This window comes from Hyla sarda, chromosome 5 (genome assembly GCF_029499605.1).
Source record: "Hyla sarda isolate aHylSar1 chromosome 5, aHylSar1.hap1, whole genome shotgun sequence".
NCBI classification, from domain to species: Eukaryota; Metazoa; Chordata; class Amphibia; order Anura; family Hylidae; genus Hyla; species Hyla sarda.
This window is the reverse complement of record NC_079193.1, coordinates 211,524,944-211,551,621: the sequence shown is the minus strand read 5'-3', so window position 1 is coordinate 211,551,621 and position 26,678 is coordinate 211,524,944. Positions and strand designations below refer to the sequence as shown.

At 42.4% G+C, this 26,678-nt stretch overlaps 1 protein-coding gene and 1 long non-coding RNA gene across 3 annotated transcripts in view; one reads left to right on the top strand and one right to left on the bottom strand.

The window, feature by feature from the left end:
* The window catches only part of EXOC2 (exocyst complex component 2), a 205,997-nt gene that overhangs the window by 102,516 nt on the left and 76,803 nt on the right, over positions 1–26,678 (bottom strand). For both annotated transcript variants that reach the window (XM_056521044.1, XM_056521045.1), the window contains exon 10: positions 25,766–25,884. In XM_056521044.1, coding sequence (XP_056377019.1) covers positions 25,766–25,884 — 119 coding nt within the window. The remainder of the gene's footprint in view (positions 1–25,765; positions 25,885–26,678) is intronic.
* LOC130273755 (uncharacterized) lies at positions 1,366–15,886 on the top strand. The gene is made up of 4 exons (XR_008844113.1): positions 1,366–1,472; positions 1,913–2,131; positions 14,142–14,211; positions 14,764–15,886. It is a non-coding gene; the product is annotated as an uncharacterized LOC130273755 (long non-coding RNA).

Sequence of the window (26,678 nt, the reverse complement as noted above, 5' to 3'; positions counted from 1 at the left end):
ATAAAAAAAAAAAAAAATGGAGAAGATGTACTATTGTATGTTAAATGTATTATCTAGAGTGGTGATGGTCACTCTGATTCTTTTTTGTGGCCTCAGCTGTAACAGGTCCCACTATCACAGATCAGTCAACATTCAACCAGTAAGGGGCTAAACAAGAAATAGGCACATACATGAAAATTGATAATTGAAAAGATGCTATTTTTGTCTCTGTTTCCAAGACATATTGGGGGGTATTTATCAAAGGATTTATGTGTTTTTTCCCCGTAACTTTGGCGCAATACTTTGGCACAGTGACTTTTTGCACCAAAATGTAGCGCATTTTCTCCACTGTCATTTTTACAACTTTCTCAAAATCACACGGTCCTGTGTGTGATTTTTACTTTGGTCAGTAATTCATCATTTGCGACAATCGATCTTTGGCGCAATTTTACACCTTTAGGGTTTTTTTTTTTGGTGCAATTCACCACCAAGAAATTTTGTACATGGAAAACACACATAGCAATGTCAGAAAATGTAAAGGTGTCAAAATACGTAAAAAAAAACATTTTTGTGAAAGCATCGACACCTCCGGGGATGCGCACTACGGTCCTGCAACATGGTTGTCTCTGAGGGACCTTCACCCTCCGTTGAGCCAGCATTGGACATGGCCACACAGGTTCAGGAAAGGTAAGCACTAAAGCAGCGGTCTTCAAACTGTGGCCCTCCAGATGTTGCAAAACTACAACTCCCAGCATGCCTGCTGGGAATTGTAGTTTTGCAACATCTGGAGGGCCACAGTTTGAAGACCACTGCACTAAAGTAAGCAAAAAAAAAAACCTCAAGTTAAAAATAAAATACATTTCACATGATATATATGTATATATATATACCCCACAAAAGAAAATAACTCATGTCGCTTGCTGATATACTGCAGGAGGGACCCCGAAATGGCTGCTCTACAGGGTAAAATACGCGTCCTCCGTGGCGGTAAGTTCTGTGTAAAAGGCGATGTGAACAGCTGATTTCAACATTTGAGCCAAAATTACTAACAACTTGCACCAAATGATAAATTTGGTGCATGTCCACAAAAACCAAAGTGAAAAAAAAAGGGTAAAAAGAAACTGTCAACAGGCAAAACTGATAAATCCCCCCCCCCCCCCATTGTCTTGTCAAAAAAAAGGGGGGGGGGGGGGAATTACACCCACTGTTTTCTACCAAAAGGTGTTCTTAAATGTGAATGCCACAGCAGTACGATGGAGAGATTATACTCTTTGGGGGAGATTTATCAAAACCTGCCCAGAGGAAAAGTTGCCCATAGCAACCAATCAGATAATTTTTTATTTATTTTTTAGAGGCCTTTTCAAAAGTGAAAGAAATGATCTGATTGGTTGCTATGGGCAACTCAGCAACTTTTCCGCTTGGCAGGTTCTGCTAATTCTCCCCCATTGAGTGTACAGGAATGGAATCATCATTTCATCATCACTCTGGCAGCGGTAAAATAGCTGTTCCCTTTGTGACTGATGTGTCTTTGGCACCAGGCCATGTAACAGATTGGTAGGGCCGCTTGTTGGTTTTAGGCCACCAGTTGGGGGTCACTGGAGCTAGAGGCTATGTAATAAAGAATGTTAGAAAGAAGTAACAGGGGTAAGAGTTGGTAGGGAAATAGACTACCGTATTTTCGCCATATAAGACGCACCCAATTTGAAAGGATGAAAATCTAGAAAAAAAAAAGATTCTGAACCAAATACAATGTAAAGTATAGGACAGTGATCTTCGACCTGCAGACCTCCAGATGTTGCAAAACTACAACTCCCAGCATGCCCGGACAGCCGTTGGCTGTCCGGGCATGCAAGGAGTTGTAGTTTTGCAACATCTGGAGGTCCGCAGGTTGAAGATCACTGGTATAGGAGGTAATACTCACGTGTCTCCGCAGCTCCGGACCCGTCACCGCTGCCCTGGATGTCGCCCTCCATCGCTGTCGTGCGCCCCGGGGGTGTCCCCGTCGCTCCGGAACATCTCTGCTGCCCGTCACTACATCACGTCACTACACACGCCGCTCCTATTGGATGACGGGTCGCCATGCGTGACGACGACGAAGGAGAGCGCCGGCCATGCAGCGGATCCCGGCACGGAGCAGACGCCGAGGAGACAGGTAAGGTCCCTCCCGGTGTCCTGTAAGCTGTTCGGGATGCCACGATTTCACCTCGGCGGTCCCGAACTGCCCGACTGAGCAGCCGGGTTAGTGTCACTTTCACTTCAGACGCGGTGGTCAGCTTTGATCGCCGCATCTGAAGGGTTAATACATGGCATCACCGCGATCAGTGATGTCCTGTATTAGCCGCGGGTCCCGGCCGTTGATGGCCGCAGGGACCGCCGCGATAGGACAGGGTTTTAATGTGTATTTGCCGTATAAGACACACCAACTTTTCCCCCCCAGTTTTGGGGAAGAAAAAGAGCGTCTTATACGGCGAAAAATACGGTAATTCCAAAAAGCTTACCCACAATGTATTACAAAATGATCTCCCAATATGTTCACCTTCATTGAGTCTGTATCAATAAATGAAATATCTTGCATGAAATCATGTGGTACAGATTTTTTGGACAGAGTGCCACGGTTATGTGTAGGTGCTCTATGTAAAATACAGTGGTAGTCCTGAGTCACTGAATGTGAATATATGCATATATATTCTTGGTGTTGCAATTTTAATGTTGAGGAGTGAGTAAGTGGGATCGGTCTACTGCAGAAAGAGCGGGAAACTCAGCTGAGCATCAGATATTTTATGGTGATCTAAAACACACTGCAATAGTTTGTGGACAGATATTCAGGCCAGTGGTTGAGGAATTAAAATGTCTTTGAGTCTATACATTTTTATAATATTAAGTGTATTTGTCATTTCAAGTAACTTTTCAGGATAAACTGGTGTGGAACAGAATTATTTCTGCCTATTGTATCATTTGTACATGGTTCCATAGTTGTCCCCTCTGCCGGCTTCAGCTAAAATTTTCAGTTGTCTCTGATCTAATGGGCTGAGCCTAATCTCTATGAGGTCTCCCATACACTGCACACACACAGAAGGGGGATCTTGCTCCTCTATACAGTGGTCCCTCAAGTTACAATATTAATCAGTTGAAACCATTGTATGTTGAGACCATAACTCTATGGAAACCTGGTAATTGCTTCTGAAGCCACCAAAACGTCATCCAAAAATAGGAATAAAGTGAAGATTAAAGAAAAATAAGTAGATTAATATAGATAAAGCAAATCCTTACATTTACAGTATAAGTAAGAAAGATCTGCTGGGAGCTGTAATCACTGTCTATGTAGAGGACAGAAGCTTCTTCAGGGTCCTGTACAGTATGCGCAATGTCCTAAAAATAAAGTAAAATGGAGACGCCATTACCTGGTGTCCAAAGGAGTAGCTATCCCTGGCACAGGTAAAGAGTAGTACAGAACATGTAGTACCTCCCTGTACTGTAGGGGGCGTTACCAGACAGGAAACCAGTGTATACACTTCAGTAATACAGGTAATACCAATGAATGTCCATTCTGATTGGTCAGTTCTTCCAGCCATTGACATGTTTCACAGATCTGGACTGTCCGTAGCATTGAATGTTGAGTCTGGTTTTAAGTTTCAATGGTCCAGAAAAGACCATTGTATGTTGAGGCCATTGTATGTTGAGGGACCACTGTATCTCTACAGCATATCGATATCTGCTATGGGCAGCATGACAGACTATCTCCCCTCATAAGATGGACCTGAGCTGTTTAGAGCATATTATGAGTTTAGAAGAGGGGAGGAGGAGAGGAATCTCATAAGCAGAGAACAGGCTTTTTTCTCTAAATGTTCTCTTACATTAACAGTATATCCTAATTAATGCAAAGTTTGTTATTTAAAGATCCCCTTTCTATAGAGAGTATTTCCAATAATAAAGTCATTTTATGGAGTTTCTTATTTTGCAAGTCACCTTTTTGAGAGTTTGACATGTACCTGTCAGTTTACATTGCCAAACTGTGGTTGCTACTGCTCCCTCTAAACAAGTAATAAAAAAGGACTTTAACCCCTTCCCACCCTAGGACGTATGCATACGTCCCAGTTGCTAACTAGTTAGCGCAACTGGACGTATGCATACATCCTGGTGATATCCTGCACAGCACGATGCGCTGCAGGAGATCGCCAGCGGGACCCGCCTGTCAATAGCAGCCAGGGTCCCGCCGCAGCTGCCGAGAACAGGATCGCGACGGTCTCGGCAGCATTAACCCCATAGATGCCGTGATCAGTCCTGATTACGGAATCTATGGGGTTCACAGGGGGAGGGGGCTCCCTTTGTTCACCAACGGCGATCCTGGGATCCTGTTGGTTGCCATGGCAGCTGGAGGCCAGGTGATGGCCTCCTGTCTGCCTAGTACGGCAGCCTGTGAGGTCCACAGGCTGGATCGCACAGGCTGCATGTCAGTGTGATACTGACAGTTATACTGTGCTGCAGTACAAATGTATCGCAGCATAGCATAACCTATAAAAAATGAAAGGTAAAAAAATTAAAAGGTTTTTAAATGAATTAATAAAGTGTAATTTTTTTTTTTTATAAATGTCCCTTTCCAAATAAAACTCTATATTATAATTCCCCCTCCCTAAAAAAAAAAAAATGCCCAAACCTATACATAATAGGTATTGCCTTTTGTAATGACTAGTACAATAAAACGATAATGGTGTTTATCCCTCACATTGAACGCAAGGGAAAAAAAACACACAAAAAAAAATAAACTCAAATTTTGGTCCAAAAAGTTGAATAAAAAAAAAGATCAAAGGTAGCATGAATTTAAAAAAATGGTACCAATAAAAAGTACAACTTGTTACGCAAAAAATAAGCCCTCACACAATGAGAGGGCTGGATGAAAAATTTGGATGAAAAGTTATGGTTGTCAGAACATGACAACACAAAAAAGGGAAAAAAAGGATTTTGTTGAGAAAAGGAAAAAGAACATAAAAAGCTATATAAATTGGGTATCGCCATAACCGTACCGTCCCACAGAAAAATATTACATAATTTTTACCATACAGTGAATGCCATAATAACATTCTTTTAAAAATAGTGCATAAATGAACAAAAAATCACACTAGCGAAGAACTTGTGTAAAATTCACACCAGATTTTTACTTTCTAGTTCAATAGTTTTTTTGTTTTTTTTTGAGCTTTACCATTTTGTAAACACATACATAACCAAACAGCCAGGCATACACGGCGAACAGGCATAAGCCAACACAATATTAAAACAAGGTAATAAGGTGACAATCATAAAATAAAAACCTATTGACTGGATATTTACTGAGCTAGGTAGACATTTTAGAATGAGTGGGTAACCATACCGAGAATGCAGTTAACAGATAGGGATGCCATGAATAATCCAGGGATGAGGCCCAAGTTACAATCCAGGTCCCATGTTGTATGGATGAGGTAAGAAGGAGGGGAGAGTGGGAGAGGGTATGATATGTTCTAGAGAGGAACTGGAATGAGTCTCGAATTCACATAATAGATATTTAAGGGGGTGTACAATAGGAAAATATCAACCAAGCCTGCCACTTTACAGTAAATTGCTTATCTGAATTGTTACCTAAGGAGATTACCTTTTCAAATGACATAGTTAGATTCATTTCAGAAATCACTTCCCGGATGGAAGGTAGGTTAGCTGTCTTCCAATATATGTGTAATAAGGTCTTAGCCACCACAAAAAGATACATGTAAAGGCTCTCAAGGTCATGGGGAGAAGATTTATCTCCACCACCAATGTGCTTACTGGGGAGTCCAGTTCAGCTGGGAGGGTAGGATGCCGGCGAGAAGAGTCCTGCAGGAAGTTCAGTAAGTTTGTATTGCGGGGCAGCTCCATAGAATGTGTAGTAAAATACCCCTACATCCACATCCCCGCCAGCAAGTGTTTATGACTGAGCTGTACATCTATGCCAACCTATCTGGTGTATAATACCATCTGAGTATTGTTTTCATGATTGATTCTACATGAGATGAACATTTGAGATGTTGCTGAATCATTTGGAAAGAGCCGAGCCAGTCCTGAGCCATCAGTTTCAAGGCCAATTCCCCATCCCAGCTCCTCAGGGGATGAGTTTTGACAAAGTGAATGGGTTCTATGCTAAGGGTGTATATTGGTTTCAAACTCTTTTGAGAACTTGAGAGGTATAGGAATAGAGTTCTATCTGCTTTTAGACCCGACACCATCAACCCTTGTATAGCATGACAGATTTGGAGGTACTTAAAAATTCAGTAGGAGGGAGGGATAGCAGACCACTCAATGACTGAAATGTGGATAAAGTCTCCAATTCAAAAAGGTCTCCAATGGTATCCACACCGCCCCCAGAGCAAAGTCTTAAATCTGTGTGGGGGAGAAGTGCTCCCCAACACAGTATGTGAACGGCATAGACCCCAGGGGAATTTGATAATCTCCATCAGCTAATGTGTGAATGGACTTCCATGCCATGCCTCCAAGGAGGCCTAAATCGTTGGGTTCAGGGTCCCCGAAGGGGGGTCTGCCAGAACGGCACAAACAGGAGATCCTTTAAAGTAAATGGGTGTGCCATCGTGCTCTCTATTTGAATCCAAGGTATAGAGGAGGGGCCCTGCCACCATCCTCAAAACATTGAGACTAAGTTGGCTTGATAATATCTGTGTAACTCAGGGAGACCCAGACCTCCCAAATGACGGCCCCTGGTGAGTATGTGCCTAGCTATTCTGGGTTGTTTGTTGGACCAAACAAATCTGGTGAGCATGGATTGTGTCTTCGTTAAGAAGCACCTGGGGACTGGGATAGGAAGTGGGGTAGAATGAACATCTTAAAAGTTTCAATACGCCCAATCCAGGAGATTATATAAATAGAGACGCTGAGGTTGTTATGTCAGTGAGGAGACTGTCATAATTCAAGGACAGTAAGGAAGAGGGAGAAGGAATTAATGTGATCCCTAGGTAGTCAATTCCTTGTGACTTCCAATCAAATTAATATTTGGTCTGAAGTTTTGTAACTAAGGCGGATGATGTGTAAAGAGAGTGCCTGAGCTTTTGCTGAGTCAAGGCGATAGTATGATAAAGAGCCATAAAGTGAGATTTGCACCATTATCGGTGTAAGAGAGGTTTCAGGGTTGGTCAAGACAAAAACACATCATCCGCATAAAGAGAGATGTTGTGTGAGTGTCCCCCGATGTTTACACCGGATACAGCTCTAATAGCCTGTGTTAGGGGTACCATTGATACAATAAAAATTTAAGGGGATAGGGGGCAGCCCTGTCGCATGCCATTGGTTAGCACAAAAGGTTCTGAAAGGCCTCCGTTAACAAAGGTCTGGGCAGAGGGTGTGACATACAGGACCCGTATTGCTGATAATATGTGGCAGTAAAAACCAAACCTGCGGAGGACTGAGAAGGCAAACGACCACCGAAGGCAGTCGAACGCTTTCTCGGCATCTAGAGCCAGAGCAAGTGTGGGAATTAGCCGCGAATGTACATGGTGGAAGATACTCACATACGTATAGTATTAAAATACTAGTAATCAAATCCAGTCTGATCTATGTGTACGATGGTAGGGAGGATGACGGTTAGGTGGTTGGCCAGCAATTTTGCAAATATCTTGATCTTCTGATTTAACAGGGATATAGGCCTGAAGTTTTGGGGGCGGTCGGAGTCTTGCCCGGCTTTGGGAGGGTTATAATGAGGGCTTGCATGTTCTCTTTTGGGAAGGAACCTCTATCCATTGCCGTAGCAAAGAACTCTCTCAGGTATGGGGCAAGATCAGATTTAAGGGAGGGGGGATTCATCAAAGCTGCATACAGCTCTGTAAGGCTGGTCTATTGTGCTCTAAATTTATCAAAAGTCGCACGGCTCTTGATAAATTCTGTGCATGGACTTCAGGATCTACGGTTTACACAGTATTTAAACCTGCTTCAGCCTAGTCTGACATTTCAGCGTACTTTCGGCCGATGCAACTTTTCGCTGAAAAGTCGCTATTGATAAATTCAGTACCAATGCATGTTTCCATCTAAAATAGACTAGAATGCATCATGTTCTAAAAATCCTCTAAAGCAAAAGTTGTGAAAAAGTAACATGTATTTAGACTGCGACTTTCTGTGTGACAATTTTAGACGGGAAAAACCAGTCTAAAACCTTTGATAAATCTCCCCCAAAGTGTTTGTAGTAGTGGACTGCAAAGCTATCCGGGCCTGGAGCTTTGTCATTTGGCAGTGAAGCAATCACTGCCTCTACTTCCATCGTGGTAATGGGAGAATTTAAGGAGCTTGGATCGGAGTTTTGGAGAACAGGGAGGTCTAGATTCGACAAGTAGAATTGAGTCATTGTTTCCAAAATATCAATTGAGGGGGGAGAGTCAGCTAAATCATATAATTTGTAATAATAATCCCTAAAGCAGTTGGAAATAACCATAGGGGAGTATAGTTTCTCTTGGGTAGTGGATGTAGAATATGTGGGATCCTATTTTTAAGATGACGGGCTTTGAGGCAGGACGCTAGTAACTTGCCTGCCTTCTTATCTTGTGAATAATATTGCGCCTTGACCTTACGGAAGGCCTTCTCGTACAAGTCCAGCAGAATGCCACTCAGTTCCTGTCGCAGATCCTTAAGTTCTGCCGCTAAGAAGGAAGATGGGTTCTCCTTATTAAGCGATTCCGTTCACTGTATCCGCCCAAGAAGGTACTCCATTTTTTTCTTTTAAAGGATAGCCCCTTGTTTAATAAAAGAGCCACGTATATAAGCCTTATGAGCATTCCAAATGGTTATGGGGTCACTGTCAGTGGCAGTGTTGAGTTGGAAGTATTCCTTAAGGTCTCGGGCTATGCACGTCTCATGAAGGGTATGGGATAAGAGGTAAGGATTGCTACGCCAGAGATACGTAGGGGAAGAGTTTCAGAGATAGTGATACGTAGGGGAAGAGTTTCAGAGATCGCAAGTTTCAGAGATAGTGAGTGATGACTGCATGATCTGTCCAGTGGACAGGTTCTATTGAGGAAGTAGCAATATGAGGGAGGAGAAGTCTATCTGCTAAAAACATGTCTAAGCGAGAGTACATGTTGTGTGGGTCTGAGTTATATGTACAATCTCTCTCCGATGTATGGTGTATACACCTCACATCGTACAGTTTCCCTCTCCATAAGGCGTAAGCCAATGACTCTGTATGTCTTGTGACAGTGCTTGTAGTGTTAACTAATGGGTCTGCAGTGATGTGAAGTCTCTGCATATTAGTAATTTACCTTTACGTATTTTGTTGATTCTCCCTACCAGCATCCTGAAAAAAAACAGCTGAGCCCTGTTGGGAGAATAAAGGGAGACAAGAGTACATAGTTCATTATTGAGAAGGCATACTAAGTTCACATAGCGACCTAGAGGGTCAATATGGTGTTCCACAAGGGAGAAGGCCACTGAGTTTTTCACAGCAATCAGAACCCCACTCGACTTGAGTGTGATAATGAGAGTGGAATACGGGGGGAAAGGCAGCATGATTGAATCTAAAGGCATCCTGACTAATCAGATGCGTTTCCTGGACGCATAGTATATCACATTTCAGTTGTTTTCCAAAGTAACAATCGTTTCATTGGACTATTGAGGCCATTAACATTTAGGCTACAGAGAGAGATAAACATTGTAAACTAAGAGAAACATCATGTAGTGAAATAGTAGAGGTACTATAGAAATGGGACATTGCGTGCCTCCCAGCAAGGGTGCCGATATCCAACCAGCTGCAACAGTATGGTCAAAGTATAAGCTCACATTGTCACCATTAAGGAGGACGGGAACCAGACAGACAACATAACAAAAAACAAACAAAAGAAAACATAGAACAAGTGATCCAAGGTGTGCAACGGCACGTGGATCACATCATCCTGGAGAAATGTTCATACCATAGCCCAGGCCGATATACCCAGCAAGTCCACAGGAACACAGCTCCACACCTAAGAAAGCCAGAAAGTGTTCACAGTTCCAGCTCAGTGTATGGTGGTCCAGGGGAGGAGGAGGTGAACAACCATCAGGACGGCATATCGGACCATTCCAACGTTGCAAAAGATCACATCCTTCATTCAACAATTTTATGACATGGAGTTCGTTCTCATGGCGAACAAGAAGACAGACTGGGAACCAGTGGTATTGAAGATTTGTTTGGCGAGTTATTGGTAGCAGTTCTCTCCGGAGTTGTAAAGTCATGGCAGACAAGTCTACAGAAATCTGTACCTTATGGTAAGGTGCAGGAATGGGCATAAGACATCAGTCGTTCTTTAACTGTAAAAGTGCACCCGCGCCACTACACCGTATCTTCCACGTGTTTCGAGATGGGTCTATCTCAAGTTCTCCATCTGAACAGGAGGGTAGGGCAACCTTAATAAGAGATTTGACATATTCTGGGATATCCTTAGGTGGGATAGATTCAGGAGTTTAATGTTATTGCGCCGACCTCTAGCTTCAAGGTCGGCCATTTTAGATTTCAGACGCGCCACCTCTTCTTCCAGGTCTATATGCGCGTCTATGAGAGTATGGTGAGAATTGGCGAAGTCTCCAAATTTATTTTCTAGATGGTCTACTCTGCCTCCAATGCTGTCTATTTCTGCTTGCAGAGGGGAGAGGGCGGATTGCAGATCCAGTAACATAGAGCAGCGTTGTAGTAGAAGCATCTCCTTCATCTCCTAGAATCATCTCCTTCATTGCCACGTCTGTGAGGGAGTCCCGCCGCCTCCCTGGTAAAGTTGAATTTTGTTAGCTTTTCTTGCTTCTGTTGCCTTTTTTGCCTGCCAGCCATGTCGGGGGAATGTTCCGGCAGGTATATGTAGAAGATGGGAAAGCTGGGTGAGCTTTAACCCCTTAACGACCTGTGGTCGGCTCCCGATCTGTGAAGCACGCTTCGTATATGCTGGGTTCCGGTTGCTATCAGCAACCAGGACCCACAGCCAATACTGGACATCGCCAATCAGGCTGATGGCTGGTATTAGCCCTTTTCAACGCCACAATCAAAGTTGATCGCAGCATCTAAAACAGGAGAATACAGTGCCGGATAGTACAGCGGAGCTGTGCGGGAACGCCGCGGTGAAATCGTGGCATCCCAAAGAGCTGAGAGGACAGCGGGAGGTGTCTTACCTTTTTCCCGGCTGTTCGATCAGCATTTGATTACTCCAAGCCTGAAATCCAGGCTTGAGCAATCAAGCGCAGAAAACACTGATTGATGCATTCCTATGGCAATGCATTGAACAGTGCCTGCAATCAGTATATGCAATGTTACAGCCCCTAGAGGGGGCTATAACACTGCATAAAAAAGTTTAAAAAATAAAAGTTAATAAATGGGATTTAACCCCTTCCTTAATAAAAATCAGAATCACCCCACGTTTCCCATTAAAAAAAAGTGTAAATAAAAATAAAAACAAACGTGGTATCGACACATGTGTAAATGTCTGAACCATAAAAATATATTGTTAATTAAACCACGTGGTCAATGGCGTATACGCAAAAAAATTCCAAAGTCCAAACCTATGTAAGTGGGGTATCATTTTAATCATATGGACCTACAGAATAAAGATAAGGTGTCATTTTTGCTGAAAAATGAACTCCGTAGAAACGGAAGCCCCCAAAAGTTACAAAATGGCATTTTTTCTTCAATTTTGTCGCACAATGATTATTTTTCCCGTTTTGCCGTAGATTTTTGTGTAAAATGACTGATATCATTACAAAGTAGAATTGGTGGTGAAAAAAAAAAAAAAAGACATCATATGCATTTTTAGGCGCAAAATTGAAAGGGTTATGATTTTTAAAATTTAAGGAGGAAAAAACGAAAGTGCAAAAACTGGAAAACGCTTGGTCCTTAAGGGGTTAAAGTGGCTTTCTCAGGTGGAAGAGCCGGAGCTCAAGCGCTATGCGGACATTCACCTAGGCAGCCAGACCACGCCCCTAAGATTTTTAATTTCAATCTTTTTTTAATAGTTTTATAAAACCATACAACAAGGTGACCAAAAGCGCTTGTAGAGTAATGTAAAAACAACTCACAGAAAAAAAACACTGATGAAGGTGTCATGTTTCCAAAACAATAAGAGTTCAGGAGTGAGAAATCATGTTTTGTTGTCCAAAAATTTTTTCAAAAGAATAGGTTGTGTTTATTTTGCCTATAACTATGTCATCCTGAAAATATCATGTAAAACATGAAATGTACATCACCACGCCTACTTGTGAAAAACTGACATGCATAGTGTAAACCTCAGATCATGAGATTTGAGTACTGTATTTGGTGGAAACTTTTCGCGCCTCAATTTTGGCACAAAACGTTTTGAATATCTCCCCTCAATATGTTCATGTTCTCCAAACTCCAACAGACAGGTGGATGTTCTCTAGGGCTGATAAATGCTATTTTAGGAAATCTGCCTTCTCAGGAAAACCATCTAGGAGATATCGAAAACCCCGGACTCTTCCGGACCCGGATGCTTTGTCTACAGCCATATGCTTCTCATTCCGGATTTTATAATGCATACCATTTTCTTACAGTAAGCAGTCTATATTAAATTCTATGAAGAAACATTTCATAAATGCCTAACAAGGCCAAAAAAGTTAAAACATACATTAAAACTTTCAACCAGTAAACTATTTCTCATTACCAGAATGGCAATCTAAAAAGTCACATATTAAAAATAATAAAATGTAGGAAAAATATAATTTGAAAGCACTGATAAGTCATGAAAGTTTGGCTTTTCTGCCGCTTACACAATTACATTTTAATTTGCGTCCACCTATTAATGCTAAGCATAGCTCACACTGTCAGGAGAATATTTTTACTAAGCCTGAGGGATGTGGTTTAGACATGAAATGGCTCCCAGCTGGAAAAAGCATTTTACCAGATGTACAGTAAGTGAGGGCAAACGAAAGGGAGCCAGCTGCTTGGATAACAAGACTCCTTTGACATCGGCGTAAATGCCTGTGTCTAATGCCGTAAATACCTATAAGCCTATTCAAGGCAATAATAATGAAGATGTATGTGATGTGCATGTAGGGTACAATCACAACACAACTGCAGACATTTTAAACAAATAGGACATTTTTAATTTTTTTTTTTAACTATGGAAAAACTTGAAATGTAATCTTATAGGACAATTTCAAAGCTAAAACTGATTTATTCATTTACAATTGGAATTCATATGCAACTTTATCCCCTACTCTGCTTTCATTCTGACCTAAAAAATTTATTTCATTCAATTCATTGATTTTAAAATCTGAAAGTGTTATATTAATGTATACATTTGAGAATAGTGCGCTAAATACCCAGTAGAAGGCTCTGATCACATTAGCATCCCAGATTTCTTTGATAATGTAGTCATGACAGCTATACTGGATCTATTGGACAAAAGCTACTCAGGAATCCTGATGGGCTCTATTGACTTAACAATGAGCTGAAAAAGTTTCTATCAGGGCTTCGACCGATGTGCTGATTTAGGTTTCTTACTGTGACTGAAAAATATTAATTCTTTCTTTTACTATTTCTGAAATGTTTAAGGTTAAAGGGGTACTCCGGCCCTAAGACATCTTATCCCCTATCCAAGGGATTGGGGATAAGATGTCTGATCATGGGGGTCCCGCTACAGGGGACCCCCGCAATCTTGCATTCGGCACCCACCTCTTTGAGCTGCACGCCGCGCTGTCAGCTCACAAACTGCCGTGTGCCGACCACGGGGCCGGAGTATCGTGACGTCACGACTTCGCCCCCGTGTGACGTCACACCGCGCCCAGCTATGCAAGTCTATGGGAGGGGGAGGGACCCCCACGGTCAGACATATTATCCCCTATCTTTCTGATAGGGGATAAGATGTCTAAGGGCCGGAGTACCCCTTTAAGGACAAAATAAATAAGACATGACCTTTCATTTACTTGTCTTTTGTGTTGTTCTGATAAAATTTATTAGGGTACAGTCACATGTGCCGGATTTTGCTGAATATTTTCCTACTCATTGAAGTCAACGGGTAGCAAAATCAGCTGCATTTTTGTTACCCATTAACCTCAAGGGGTGAAAAAATCTGCAGCAGCAAATACACAGCAAAATATAGCACGATTGACCCTAACCTTAGAAGGCAATCCTTGCTTTTGTTACATAATTTGCAGTTACGCACATCTTGTCTTGTCCATCCTTACAGATGAGACAGAAGAAAGTTGTAACCAGGCCAGGTACATTATACAGAATCGTATCAGTTGTTTTATCAGCAGGTAAGGCTATTGGATTCCTAAAAATGCTGAATTGTTTTCAAACTGCAGGATTCATATAGGGGTACTCTGGTGAAAACTTTTTTTTTTTAAATGAACTGGTGACAGATTTGTAAATGACTTCTATTAAAAAATCTTTATCCTTCCAGTACATATTAGCAGCTGTATGCTACAGAGGAGTTTCTTTTTTGTCTGGTCCACAGTGCTCTCTGCTGACACTCTGTCCATGTCAGGAACTGTCCAGAGTAGCATAGGTTTGCTATGAGGATTTTCTCCTGCTCTGGACAGTTCCTGATACGGGCATCAGGTGTCAGCAGAGAGCACTGTGGACAAGACAAAAAAAAGAAATTAAAAAAGAAAAGCATTTCCTCTGTAGCATACAGCGGCTAAAAAGTACTGGAAGGATAAAGATTTTTTAATAGAAGTAATTTACAAATCTGTTTAACTTTCTGGCACCGGTTGATTTAAAAAAAGAATGTTTTCCATCGGAGTACCCCTTTAAGAATCCTGCAGTGCATGTCAGAAGGAGATTAACACATTTTTTTTTTCTGTCAGGGAAGGAGCACAGAGCTTGGGCTACTTTTACATCTGGTTTAAAAGGTAAATAAGGTGACTACTGAGAAGCTTGTCAAGTTGTGGGATATATTACACATTTAGCCAGTTGTAAGAATGACTACATTTGCATGGCTAGACGACTGGATCAGAGCATCTCCAAATACGGCTGTGGTCTCAGTATGTCATGGTTATTACACAACAAAAGTGGCCCAAAGAAGGACAATGACTGTAACCAGGAGACAGGGTCATGGGCACACAAGGCATGGGGAGTGAAAACTAGCTCATCTGGTCCAAAGCCACAGATCACCTACTGTAGCAATAATGGCTGAAAAGGGTTAATGCTGGCTATGATAGAAAATGTCAGCACACACAGTGCCTAACAGCCTGCTATTAATAGGCCTTGTATACCCTTCAGAGTGCACATGTAATGTTCAGCTACAAACCTTGGGTCCTGGTCCTGTGGATGTTACTCTAACACATACCACTTACAGTACCTAAACATTGTTGCTGACCAAGTTGTTTTTACCCCAGCCTGAGCACATTTAAACATGAAAATAATTTCTTGGATACACCCTTTAACCCCAGGAAGACTGCCCTAACTATTGAGATGCAGAACAGGTCGCCGATGCTTGCAGTCCATTAAAGGTTAAATTTGACAGCCCTGTGTGCACCTGTACCCAGAGCCCTGGGCAGGATTGGGCTGCACTGTACTGTGATAGGAAACTGAAATAAATGAGTGCTGAGCTGTTAAATGCAGAAGCAAAGCACTGCTTCCGTATTTGGGTGGTTGCTGGGAAAGCCTGTGATCTAAAGAGGCTGTTACCATTAGACCAGTTTTATTAGTAAGAGCATAGAACACATATAAAAAAATATATGTTCCCTGCTACTCCATGCCCCCGTGGAAATAAAAAAAACTAAAGTTAAATAAATAAATACAAAAGTAACAACATTTATCATGGTAATACCATGGCCCTCCCATGATCATAATTTTACTATATATTTGGAAGACATTTACTGTATGTTTCGAACAACCAAACTAAAGGTCCAAGAGTTAAAGTTATCACGTATTCACAAGAAGAGGGAATAACTAGTTGATTCTGGGAGGTACGACTACTGGGAACCACAAAAATCATGACAATGGAGGATCTTTGCCCCCTGAACCCCCCCCCCCCACCCCCCACCCCGAGGGTGAATTCAGCGCCATTGGAGCACGATCACTGACGCTCGAGTCACTTAGGTTGACAAGGGAATGCTGCTGTTGTGATCGCGGAGATGCCAGAGTACAGAAACCCTTATGAACAGATAGGTGGGGCTAGGGGATAACTAAGCCTTAAATCAACTAACCTAAGCTTAGTGAAATACTGCTGTAAGGACATATGCCTATTATACGAGACCATTTATACTTTTTACTGTAACCATAAAAATTGTATAAATAAAAGAGGTTAATAAAACTATTTAAAAAAATGCAAATACCGTAAAAAAAAAAACCAAAACAACAACTTCGAAACAAAGAACATACAGTTAAACCTCTCTAAAAGACCCTGGGGGAGATTTATCAAAATCTGTACAGAGGAAACATTGATGAGTTGCCCATAGCAACCAATCAGATCACCGTTTGTTTAAACCATCATATGTTGAGGGATCCATGCAATGTAAAGTATAGGACAGTGGTCTACAACCTGCGGACCTCCAGATGTTGCAAAACTACAACTCCGGGCATGCTGAGTGTTGTAGTTTTGCAACATCTGGAGGTCCGCAGGTTGTAGACCACTGTTAGAGAAAGTTGTACTCACGTGTCCCCGCCGCTCTGGACCGTCACCGCTGCCCGGGATGTCGCGTTCCATTGCTGTCGCCGCTTCACTGGGGTGTCCCCGACGCTTCCGCAAGGCCTCTGCTTCCACGGCAACCGCGCTCTCCGTTGCCGACATCACGTCGCTACGCATGCCGCTCCCATTGGATGACGGGACGGCGTGCGCAGCGACGTAATGACGTCGATGGAGAGCGCCGATGATGCAGAGGATCCCGAAGAGGGCGGTCCGGAGCCCCGAGGACAGGTGAGTGACCATCACCGCAGCACACGGGGCACCGTAAATGGCTATCCGGTGGCAGCTGAAGCAGTCAGCGCTGCCGGATAGCCGTTTATGCGATGGCCCCGACATAAAAAAGCATGCATTTTTCCATGCATTTTTGGGAGTTCCCTTCAAAGAGGTTTCACTGTACATCATGGAATAACAAGCATAGATATTAGTTACTATGCATTAATCTCACACAGTCCAAAGGCTCAGTCACATTTGGGTATTATAGAACCTTGTTAATTCTGTTCTCTTTTCAGTAAAGTCAATGATAATTAAAAGTATTTAAAAAAAAATCAGCATATAACAATTAAAATAGGAAAGTATATGAAATCTTTTTTCAAAATTCACAATGTAGTGTATACACAAGGGTATTACTTTTCCTCAAACATGTACCATCTATTACCTTCCAGCCTGATAGGCTTCAATTGCAATAATTTTTCGATTTGGTTAAGTTTACAAGACGCAACAGGAAAACAAACATGTGAGTGAAATAGATTCCTCATTGTAATCAAACAGCCAAGACTCCCCTTTAAATAATTACACTTTAAGTGGTTTCTTTCTCCACTTCAGTCCCAGTCTGCAAATATCATCTTGATTGTACTTTTGTTTGTTTGAACAGACCAGTTTCTAAACTCTCCTACTCTTTGTTCTCCTTCCCAGACCACCATAGGTTTTTCTGTAATTTGGGAAGTCTCGCCCAGCGCATGGACACACACAGACTGTAAGATGGTTCTTTTACTGCAGCTCCATGAGCCAATTTCAGCACTGTCTGGGATTAGTCCTCTGCTATTCATCACTGGGCTGTCCAATAAAAAGAGCAGGATAAAGATAAGAGATGTTTTTGTAAATGACATGCCCATATCTACAACCAAGCTTCTAATGCAAACTCCATAGCAATGTGTGCCAGGAAGAGCTGACAGCGTGGATTTACTGGATGTACTGCAGGTTAAGTTGTCCTACTCCTTTCAGTGACCTCCTGGAATCTACTATAGTGTAGGCCTGTCATACTAATAGACTACGAGCATCACAAGGATGACTCAGTGCTAGCCTCACAACCACATTTACTAAGAATTGCCTTGATGGTCTTAAAGGGGTACTCTGCCCCTAGACATCTTCTCAAGGTTAGGGGATAAGATGTCTGATCACGTGGGTCCCACCGCTGGGGACCCCCTGCGATCTTGGCTGCGGCACCCCAGACATCCGATGCATGGAGCAAACTTTGCTCCGTGTCGGATGACTGGCGGTGCGGAGGCTTGTGATATCACGGCCATGCCTACTCAATGCAAGTCTATGGGAGGGGGGGGGGGTGACGCCGTCACGCCCCCTCCCATAGACTTGCATTGAGGGGGCGTGGCCATGACATCATGAGCAGGACACGGCCATGATGTCACAAGCCTCTGGCGGTCCAGCACTGCATCCAACACTCTAAGCCAACACCGGGTGCAACAGGGACATCACGGTGGTCTCCAGCTGCAGGACCCCCGCAACCAGACACCTTATCTAGGGGATAAGATGTCTAGGGGCAGATTACCCCTTTAATGTCATCTAATATTCATGTTTAAAAGCTGACTCTCTGGTTTCAATCCCCCCCCCCCTCCCCATTTAAAGGACATCTACAGTGCTGGGCAAAAAAACTTTTTTTTACCTCATTTGATAGGTCTTTGAAAGACCTTTCCAACGATGTCTCCCCCATCAAAATTGGCCCAGTCGTTCTCCCGTTATCAGCACATGAATTACTGAGGACAAGTGAAAGAAAAACTACATTTCCCATCATGCCTTGTGCTTACTTCCTGTAAGCTGCTGCCCTCCCCCTGTTCTATCCCCCGAGCAAATTATTATATTGTAACGCCCACATCTCCCTTCCCTATGCATACACCCTCCTCTTCTGCTCATCTCCCCCTCCCCATGCTGCTCCTGTCCAGTGATGAAGCAGCTGCCTCCGTGCTCAGTGTAGTGTGGGCTCTGGAGAGTGGAGAGTGAAAGTAAAAATGGTAAAAAAAAACATAATTGTTTGTCTATAAAACTGTCCTGATACTGGTCCCTCCATCTTTTTCACAACTACAACTCCAAGCATGCCCAGTTATTTTATATGCTGTTCGGGCATGCTGGGAATTCCAGTGGTGCCTCCAGCTGTTGCAAGACTACAAATCCCAGCATGCCCTTTCTGCTGTATGTGCATGCTTGGAGTTGCAGAGGTGACTCCAGCTGTTGTAAGACTATACATCCAAGCATGTCGTGTCAGCTTTCTGCTGTTTGAGTGTATAAAGGAGTTGTAGTTCACCAACACCTCTACTGTATCAGGAGACTCCTGGGAGTTGTAGTTCACCAAAACCTCTATTGTATCTCTGTAGTCTCCTGGGAGTTGTAGTTCACCAACACCTCTACTGTATCAGGAGACTCCTGGGAGTTGTAGTTCACCAACACCTCTACTGTATCAGGAGACTCCTGGGAGTTGTAGTTCACAAACACCTCTATTGTATCTCTGTAGTCTCCTGGGTGTTGTAGTTCACCAACACCTCTATTGTATCAGGAGTCTCCTGGGAGTTGTAGTTCACCAACACCTCTATTGTATCTCTGTAGTCTCCTGGGAGTTGTAGTTCATACACCAGTGTTTCCCAACCAGGGTGCCTCCAGATGTTGCAAAACTACTACTCCCAGCATTCCCTGGTTGGGAAACACTGGCATACACACACACATAACAGGGACTACAACTCCCAGCATGTGTCATTCAGTAGTCCCCCCCCCCCCCCTCTCACACACAGAATCATCTCCAGTATGATAATTATTCCCTGTAGTCTATACACCACCAGCCCGTGCAGTGTAATATGTCTCCTTCACACACACGTCCTCCCCTCCCTGCTCTGTGGTTTGCTCTGTGTTTTCCCCCATGAAAACATGAAACCTCCCCGTGATAAGTGAGGTCCTATGTAGACAGAGCAGGGGAGGGGGGAGGAGCTGTGGACGTCCTCATTCTCCCCCTGCTTGAATCTTATAGATAGGGGCGTTTCTGAGGATGAGCCTATGGCTGCCTCAGAAAGCACCCGCTCATGCATATGCATAAGAGGGAGGACCTGACAGAGGCTAGGGGGAGCACAAACACTGCTGGGAGGAAGAGATCTCCGTCCCCAAGATGGCGACTGCAATGTAATGAATAGGGGACGGACGCAGGACTACTGGGCTATGCTGGCAACTCTAATATCTCAGAAACGGCTGCATATAGGTAAATAGGACTAATTGACTGAATTGTATAACTTTTGTTTGGGGAACATTTGGGCAGGGATTTTTGACCACTACAGTTGTCCTTTAACCCCTTAAGGACCGGAGGTTTTTCCGTTTTTGCATTTTCGTTTTTTGCTCCTTGCCTTTAAAAAATCATAACTCTTTCAAATTTACACCTAAAAATCCATATGATGGCTTATTTTTTGCGCCACCAATTCTACTTTGTAATGACGTCAGTAATTTTGCCCAAAAATCTATGGTGAAGCGGGAAAAAAAATCATTGTGCGACAAAATTGAAAAAAAAACGCTGTTTTGTAACTTTTGGGGGCTTCCGTTTCTACGTAGTACATTTTTTTGGTAAAAATTACACCTTATCTTTATTCTGTAGGTCCATACGATTAAAATGATACCCTACTTATATAGGTTTGATTTTGTCGGACTTCTGGAAAAAATCATAACTACATGCAGGAAAATTAATACGTTTAAAATTGTCATCTTCTGACCCCTATAACTTTTTTATTTTTCCGTGTATGGGGCGGTATGAGGGCTCATTTTTTGCGCCGTGATCTGAAGTTTTTAACGGTACCATTTTTGCATTGATAGGACTTATTGATCACTTTTTATTCATTTTTAAATGATATAAAAAGTGACCAAAAATGCACTATTTTGGACTTTGGAATTTTTTTGCGCGCACGCCATTGACCGAGCGGTTTAATTAATGATATATTTTTATAATACGGACATTTCCGCACGCGGTGATACCACATATGTTTATTTTTATTTTTATTTACACTGTGTTTTTTTTTTTATTGGAAAAGGGGGGTGATTCAAACTTTTAATAGGGGAGGAGTTAAATGATCTTTATTCACTTTTTTTTTAAACTTTTTTTTTGCAGTGTTATAGGTCCCATAGGGACCTATAACACTGCACACACTGATCTTCTATGTTGATCACTGGTTTCTCATAAGAAACCAGTGATCAACGATTCTGCCGGATGACTGCTCATGCCTGGATCTCAGGCACTGAGCAGTCATTCGGCGATCGGACAGCGAGGAGGCAGGAAGGGGCCCTCCCGCTGTCCTGTCAGCTGTTCGGGATGCCGCGATTAGCCGCGGCTATCCCGAACAGCCCGACTGAGCTAGTCGGGAACTTTCACTTTCACTTTTAGCCGCGCGGCTCAGCTTTGAGCGCGCGGCTAAAGGGTTAATAGCGTGCGGCGCCGCGATCGGCGCTGCGCGCTATTAGAGGCGGGTCCCGGCTTCACTATGACGCCAGGCCCGCCATGATATGATGCGGGGTTACTGTGTAACCCCGCGTTATATCAGAAGAGCAGGACCAAGGACGTACCGGTACGTCCTTGGTCCTTAAGGGGTTAAATACCCTATAAGGGTTTATTGTTTTGCTAAAGGGGATTCGTTGACCAAAAATGGGTCTCCTTCTCGAAGACAATGCTCATCCATGTATAGTCTTTAACAGTCACTGTATAATGCTTCATTTTCCCTGCAAAATGAACACTGGTTGCCAGTAGCAGGACCCCACATAAGCACCCATTTGTCAGGGGATTTATTGAATAAAAATATTGGGATTTAATATAATAAGCTAATGCATAGGTATTTATTACCTGTTGATTATACAACACCAACATGGTCTGCTACATAGTAGAGAATGCTACCATTCATGTCAGTCCCTGTGCCCAATAGGCTAGCCTTTCCCCGTCTTGGATACACATTACAGCCATTTTCATAGGAAGCCAATTATTTTATTAGTGTTATTAGTGTGTGGGAGGAAAGTGGAGTACCCAGAAGAAACCAAGCAAATGCAAGGAGGACATATAAATGCCAGGCAGATGTTGCCCACAGCAACCAAATGGTTTCTTTCATTTTTAAAAAGGTCCCCAAAAAATTAAAGAAGCGATCTGATTGGTTGCTATGGGCAACTGGTCAACTTTTTCTCTGCACATCTATATATATATATAACTCAATGTGTGTGTATGTTTGTGTGTATATTCCAGCATCACATCCAAACGCCTAAAGATATTAACATGAAACTTGGCACACATGTTACTTATATGTCAACAACAAACATATGATAGGTGATTTAACGCTTTGCCAGGGGCGGGGTTTTTGTTTAAAGTCCCATACAAGTCTATGGGAAATATATGTTACTGCATAACTTCCAAACGGCTGGAGATATTTCGATAATACTTGGTCACATGTTACTTATATGTCCACTTAAAATATAGGATAGTTAATTTAACTCTTTACTACCCCCCATTTGTGAGGGTCAGGGTTTTTGTTTAAAGTCCCATGCAAATCAATGGGGAATGTATGTATGTACATAACTTCCGTACGGCTGGACATATTTCAATACCTGGTACACATATTACGGGTCAGGATAGGAGGTTGGGATGGGAGTTCGAGATAGGAGGTCGGGATAGGAGGACGGGATAGGAGGACGGGATAGGAGGTCGGGATAGGAGGTCGGGATAGGAGGTCGGGATAGGAGGTCGGGATAGGAGGTCGGGATAGGAGGTCGGGATATGGCAACAATATATGAGGATGGGATATGAAGTCAAAAGCTTCGTCCTTTATTTTCCTCCCCAACAAGGATTAGGAAGGAAAAAACGGGCAATGCCGGGTACTCAGCTAGTGTTTTGATAAAAAAAATATATGTATCAAATGGATAATCTTTGGGATAATAATGTCTTATCTGTACAAGATCAGGTTAACGCTCTGCGATCAGAAACTTGTTCCCTATTCTGTGGATAGAAGATAAGTTTTACATAACTGGAGTACCCCTTTAAATAAATGAAATAACCATTTATAAGCTGTAATATATTTTTACCCTTGTTGATTCTGCTTATATATAACACAGACACAGACTTGTATGTGTATATGTATTTTTATATATTTTGTTGTTTGGCTTATGACGCATCATTTCCAACTTTAATTTTTTATATATTTTTTTTCTAGGGAGAGGTAGCCAGCATAAGGATGATACAGTTACTGGTCTGGAAAAATTGTGTCAGTGTGATGTAGTTCATGTCAGATTTCCAGTAACTGCAATCTCTGGGCTGGGCTGCAAGGATTTTAAGCACTATATAGGGTTCTTACGTTTTGAAAATCAGCAGTGGTCTGAGATCATAGTTTTGGCCAATGTGGTTTTCTGACACACATAATTTTTTTTCATTAACTTAGCTGTATGACGGATTGATTTTCTACAGGACAGTTGAGATCAGATTTGTTTCCCATTAACTTGGATGGGACAAAGCTGCAATATCTAGGACAGCTGCTATAAAAAGTGTGCAAGTAGGCACCAATATAAAAGTTGATGTAAACATAAATGAGAACAATGAAGCTGCAGCACTTGCCTAAGTTTCCAACAGATAAGGGAAGGAGTAGTGGTGGTCCGGCACTTTCAGGACTAGGGCAGTATGTGTAAGCAAGGACAGGTGTGAATGCAGGTAAGGCAAAATGTGGACCTCAGCAGTGCACCTCAGAAGAAGTAAACATAATGTAGCGAAGAAAAGTCCAAAACGAGGTTGCACTCACCATCCACTGGTTTATTCAACACGGTACATGCATAGATGAGCGGAGGCAGGGGCACACCGGGACAAGTTTGCAAGTTTCGCGTTGGTTTGCGCTTCTTCTAGCCGAAGTGTGACACTTCGGCTAGAAGAAGCGCAAACCAGCGCGAAACAACTTGCCAACTTGTCCTGGTGTGCCCCTGCTTCCGCTCATCTATGCCTGTACCGTGTTGAATAAACCAGTGGATGGTGAGTGCAACCTCGTTTTGGACTTTTCTTTGCTATATTAAGTTTCCAACAGAGGTGATGACCCGAACAATCTAATAAAGTCAGCATATCCCCAGGAGAGGCCATCAATTTGAAAAGCAAAAATAACCTTTTCAAAGCTACAAAGCTCCCTTAAAGGGGTACTCCGCCCCTAGACATCTTATCTCCTATCCAAAGGATAGGGGATAAGATGTCTGATCATGGGGGTCCAGATGCTGGGACCCCTGCGATCCCAGGAGCGGCACCCCAGTCATTACAGACAACCACAGCCATCAAGCCCCCTCCATTCATGTCTATGGTAAAAGGAGTGACGGCTATGAAGCTTCCGTGCTCAGAACGCCCCTGTGTCGGCCAAGAGATTGCGGGGGGTGTCCCAGCTGCCGGACCCACCAGCGATCCTTTGGATAGGGGATAAGATGTCTACCCTTTAAGTAAAGAAGTATTCCTGGAATATCCACACAGTTTATACCATAAATAAAAACAGGAGCGTGCCCTGCCTCTGGGATCCTAACCTATCGAAAGTATGCAGGTGCCCCCATTTACCAATTCAAAGCAGCCACTTTCCTATTTGAGGTTAATAGAGTGATGGCTGCATATTTGGGTAGTTTCTGTACTGTAGTCTGTGGAAGATACAGAGGGTGTAGAGTGCTGCTTGTTTGCCTCTTTCTGTAATTCCTATAGACTGGTCAAAGCAGTGCTGTGCAGGTAAAAACAATAAACTGATGTCCCTTTGTTCTAGAGGTCAGTGCAATAGACCATACTTAACTATGGTAAGTATATCCATAGAAAGACATCTTATTTGATACTTTACTTACAATTATACTTTAATTTGAGAAAATAATAAGCAACCAACACTAGGTTGTTCTTTATATTTAACACACAAAAGAAACTTCACTGTAAATGTTTTTGCATTAATTTAGCAGATTTGCTGCTCCTTTCCTCCCCTTATTGAGCTCATTGTCTAGGTTACGGACCACGCTTAGTTTTCAGATACCAAAAGAGGGGGGGGGGGGGGGGGGGAAACAAACAAAAGTTTGTAAAGCGTTAGTACTATTTAAATATGTCATATATCATAATGGCCCCCTATGTAACTTGTGCTTCGTGACCTCATATATATAAGAAGCACACAAAGAAAAAGCTGGAGTAACTTGTTTTATAATAAATGGTACACAATATTATTAATATTAACATGTAATTACATTTAAAATAGGAGAATATCCACCCTGGGGGGAATGAGAATCAAACAAGGGTGTCAATCAGGTATTCTACAAAAAAAGTGCCTAGTGCATTGTATGTAACAAGGCTAGCATGCAGGCACTTTTTTTGTAGGATACTTGAGTGACACCCTTGTTTGATTCTCATTCCCCCCTCCCCCCCCCCCCCCCCCCCCACCCCCGGGTGGATGTTCTCCTATTTTAAATGTAATTACATGTTAATATTAATATAATGGTGTACCATTTCTTATAAAACAAGTGACTCCAGCTTTTTCTTTGTGTGCATAGGTTACGGACCACCACAGTGGTTGGCCTGACTAGCCAGACCACCGCACCGCTCTAGTACTGGAGTTGCTAAATGAATGTTTGCAAAGACATTTAACTTAATGTGCCCTACAAGCTTAATTAGGTTAGTTGAGATTGGAATACCCCTTTACTGTGGTTTCTTTTATGTGTTAAATTTGAAGAACGACCAAGTGAATATTGCTTTTAATTTCCTCAAATTGAAGTATAATTTTTACTTCACTAAACATGGGTAACAAAATAAAAGTGCTCTAGCTATAGCATAAACACATCACGCCAATGTAATAAAAAAAAAAGCTATGGAGCTGCATGAACTTTCACACTGGTATCTGTAAGTGTTTTACTGGGAAAGACAGATGGGATAATGAGTGTTTTCATATTATCATATGCATGCTTGCCTTTTAGTTCTTTCACATAGCCGTCTTTACAGCTGTGCATGAGCTGTAGAATCCATTTGTGCTGTGCTCCAATACACTGCCAAGCCGGGTCACCCGGAGCGTGGAGTTCGGAAAGATATCTGCAAGAAAAGAATCAGGGATCAGAGATCAGCTGCTGACTACAACAACAAAGCTCCACAGTAATCGGCACCACACTGCAAGCTTTATTTTGTTTTAGTTTTTTTGGTCTGTGCTAAATTTTAAGGTATTCACATACTGGATCCATGGCACTTTGTGGTTAGCTGTAAAGACTGTCCACTCATTTATGAAATATTTTTTAGTCCATAAACTACGATTTAAACATTAATGTACATGTAGCATTTACTAAGGAACTCTTTAGACATGAATTCACTAAAGAAAGTGTTTAAAGGGGTACTCCGGTGAAAACCTTTTTTCTTTTAAATCAACTGGTGGCAGAAAGTTAAACATATTTGTAAATTACTTCTATTAAAAAATCTTAATCCTTCCTGTACTTATTAGCTGCTGAATACTACAGAGGAAATTCTTTTCTTTTTTGGAATGCTCTCTGATGACATCACTAACACAGTTCTCTCTGCTGACGTTATTATAATAATAATAAGGCTTTATTTATTGTTGTCCTTAGTGGGATTTGAACCCAAGTCCCCAGCACTGCAAGGCAGCAGTACTAACCACTGAGCCACCATGCTGCCCTTAGCATACATCGTGCTATGCACGGTTGCTAAAATGGACAGAGATGTCAGCAGAGAGCACTGTGCTCGTGATGTCATCAGTGTTCCAAAAAGAAAGGAATTTCCTCTGTAGCATTCAGCAGCTAATAAGTACTGGAAGGATTAAGATTTTTTAATAGAAGTACTTTACAAATATGTTTAACTTTCTGCCCCCAGTTGATTTA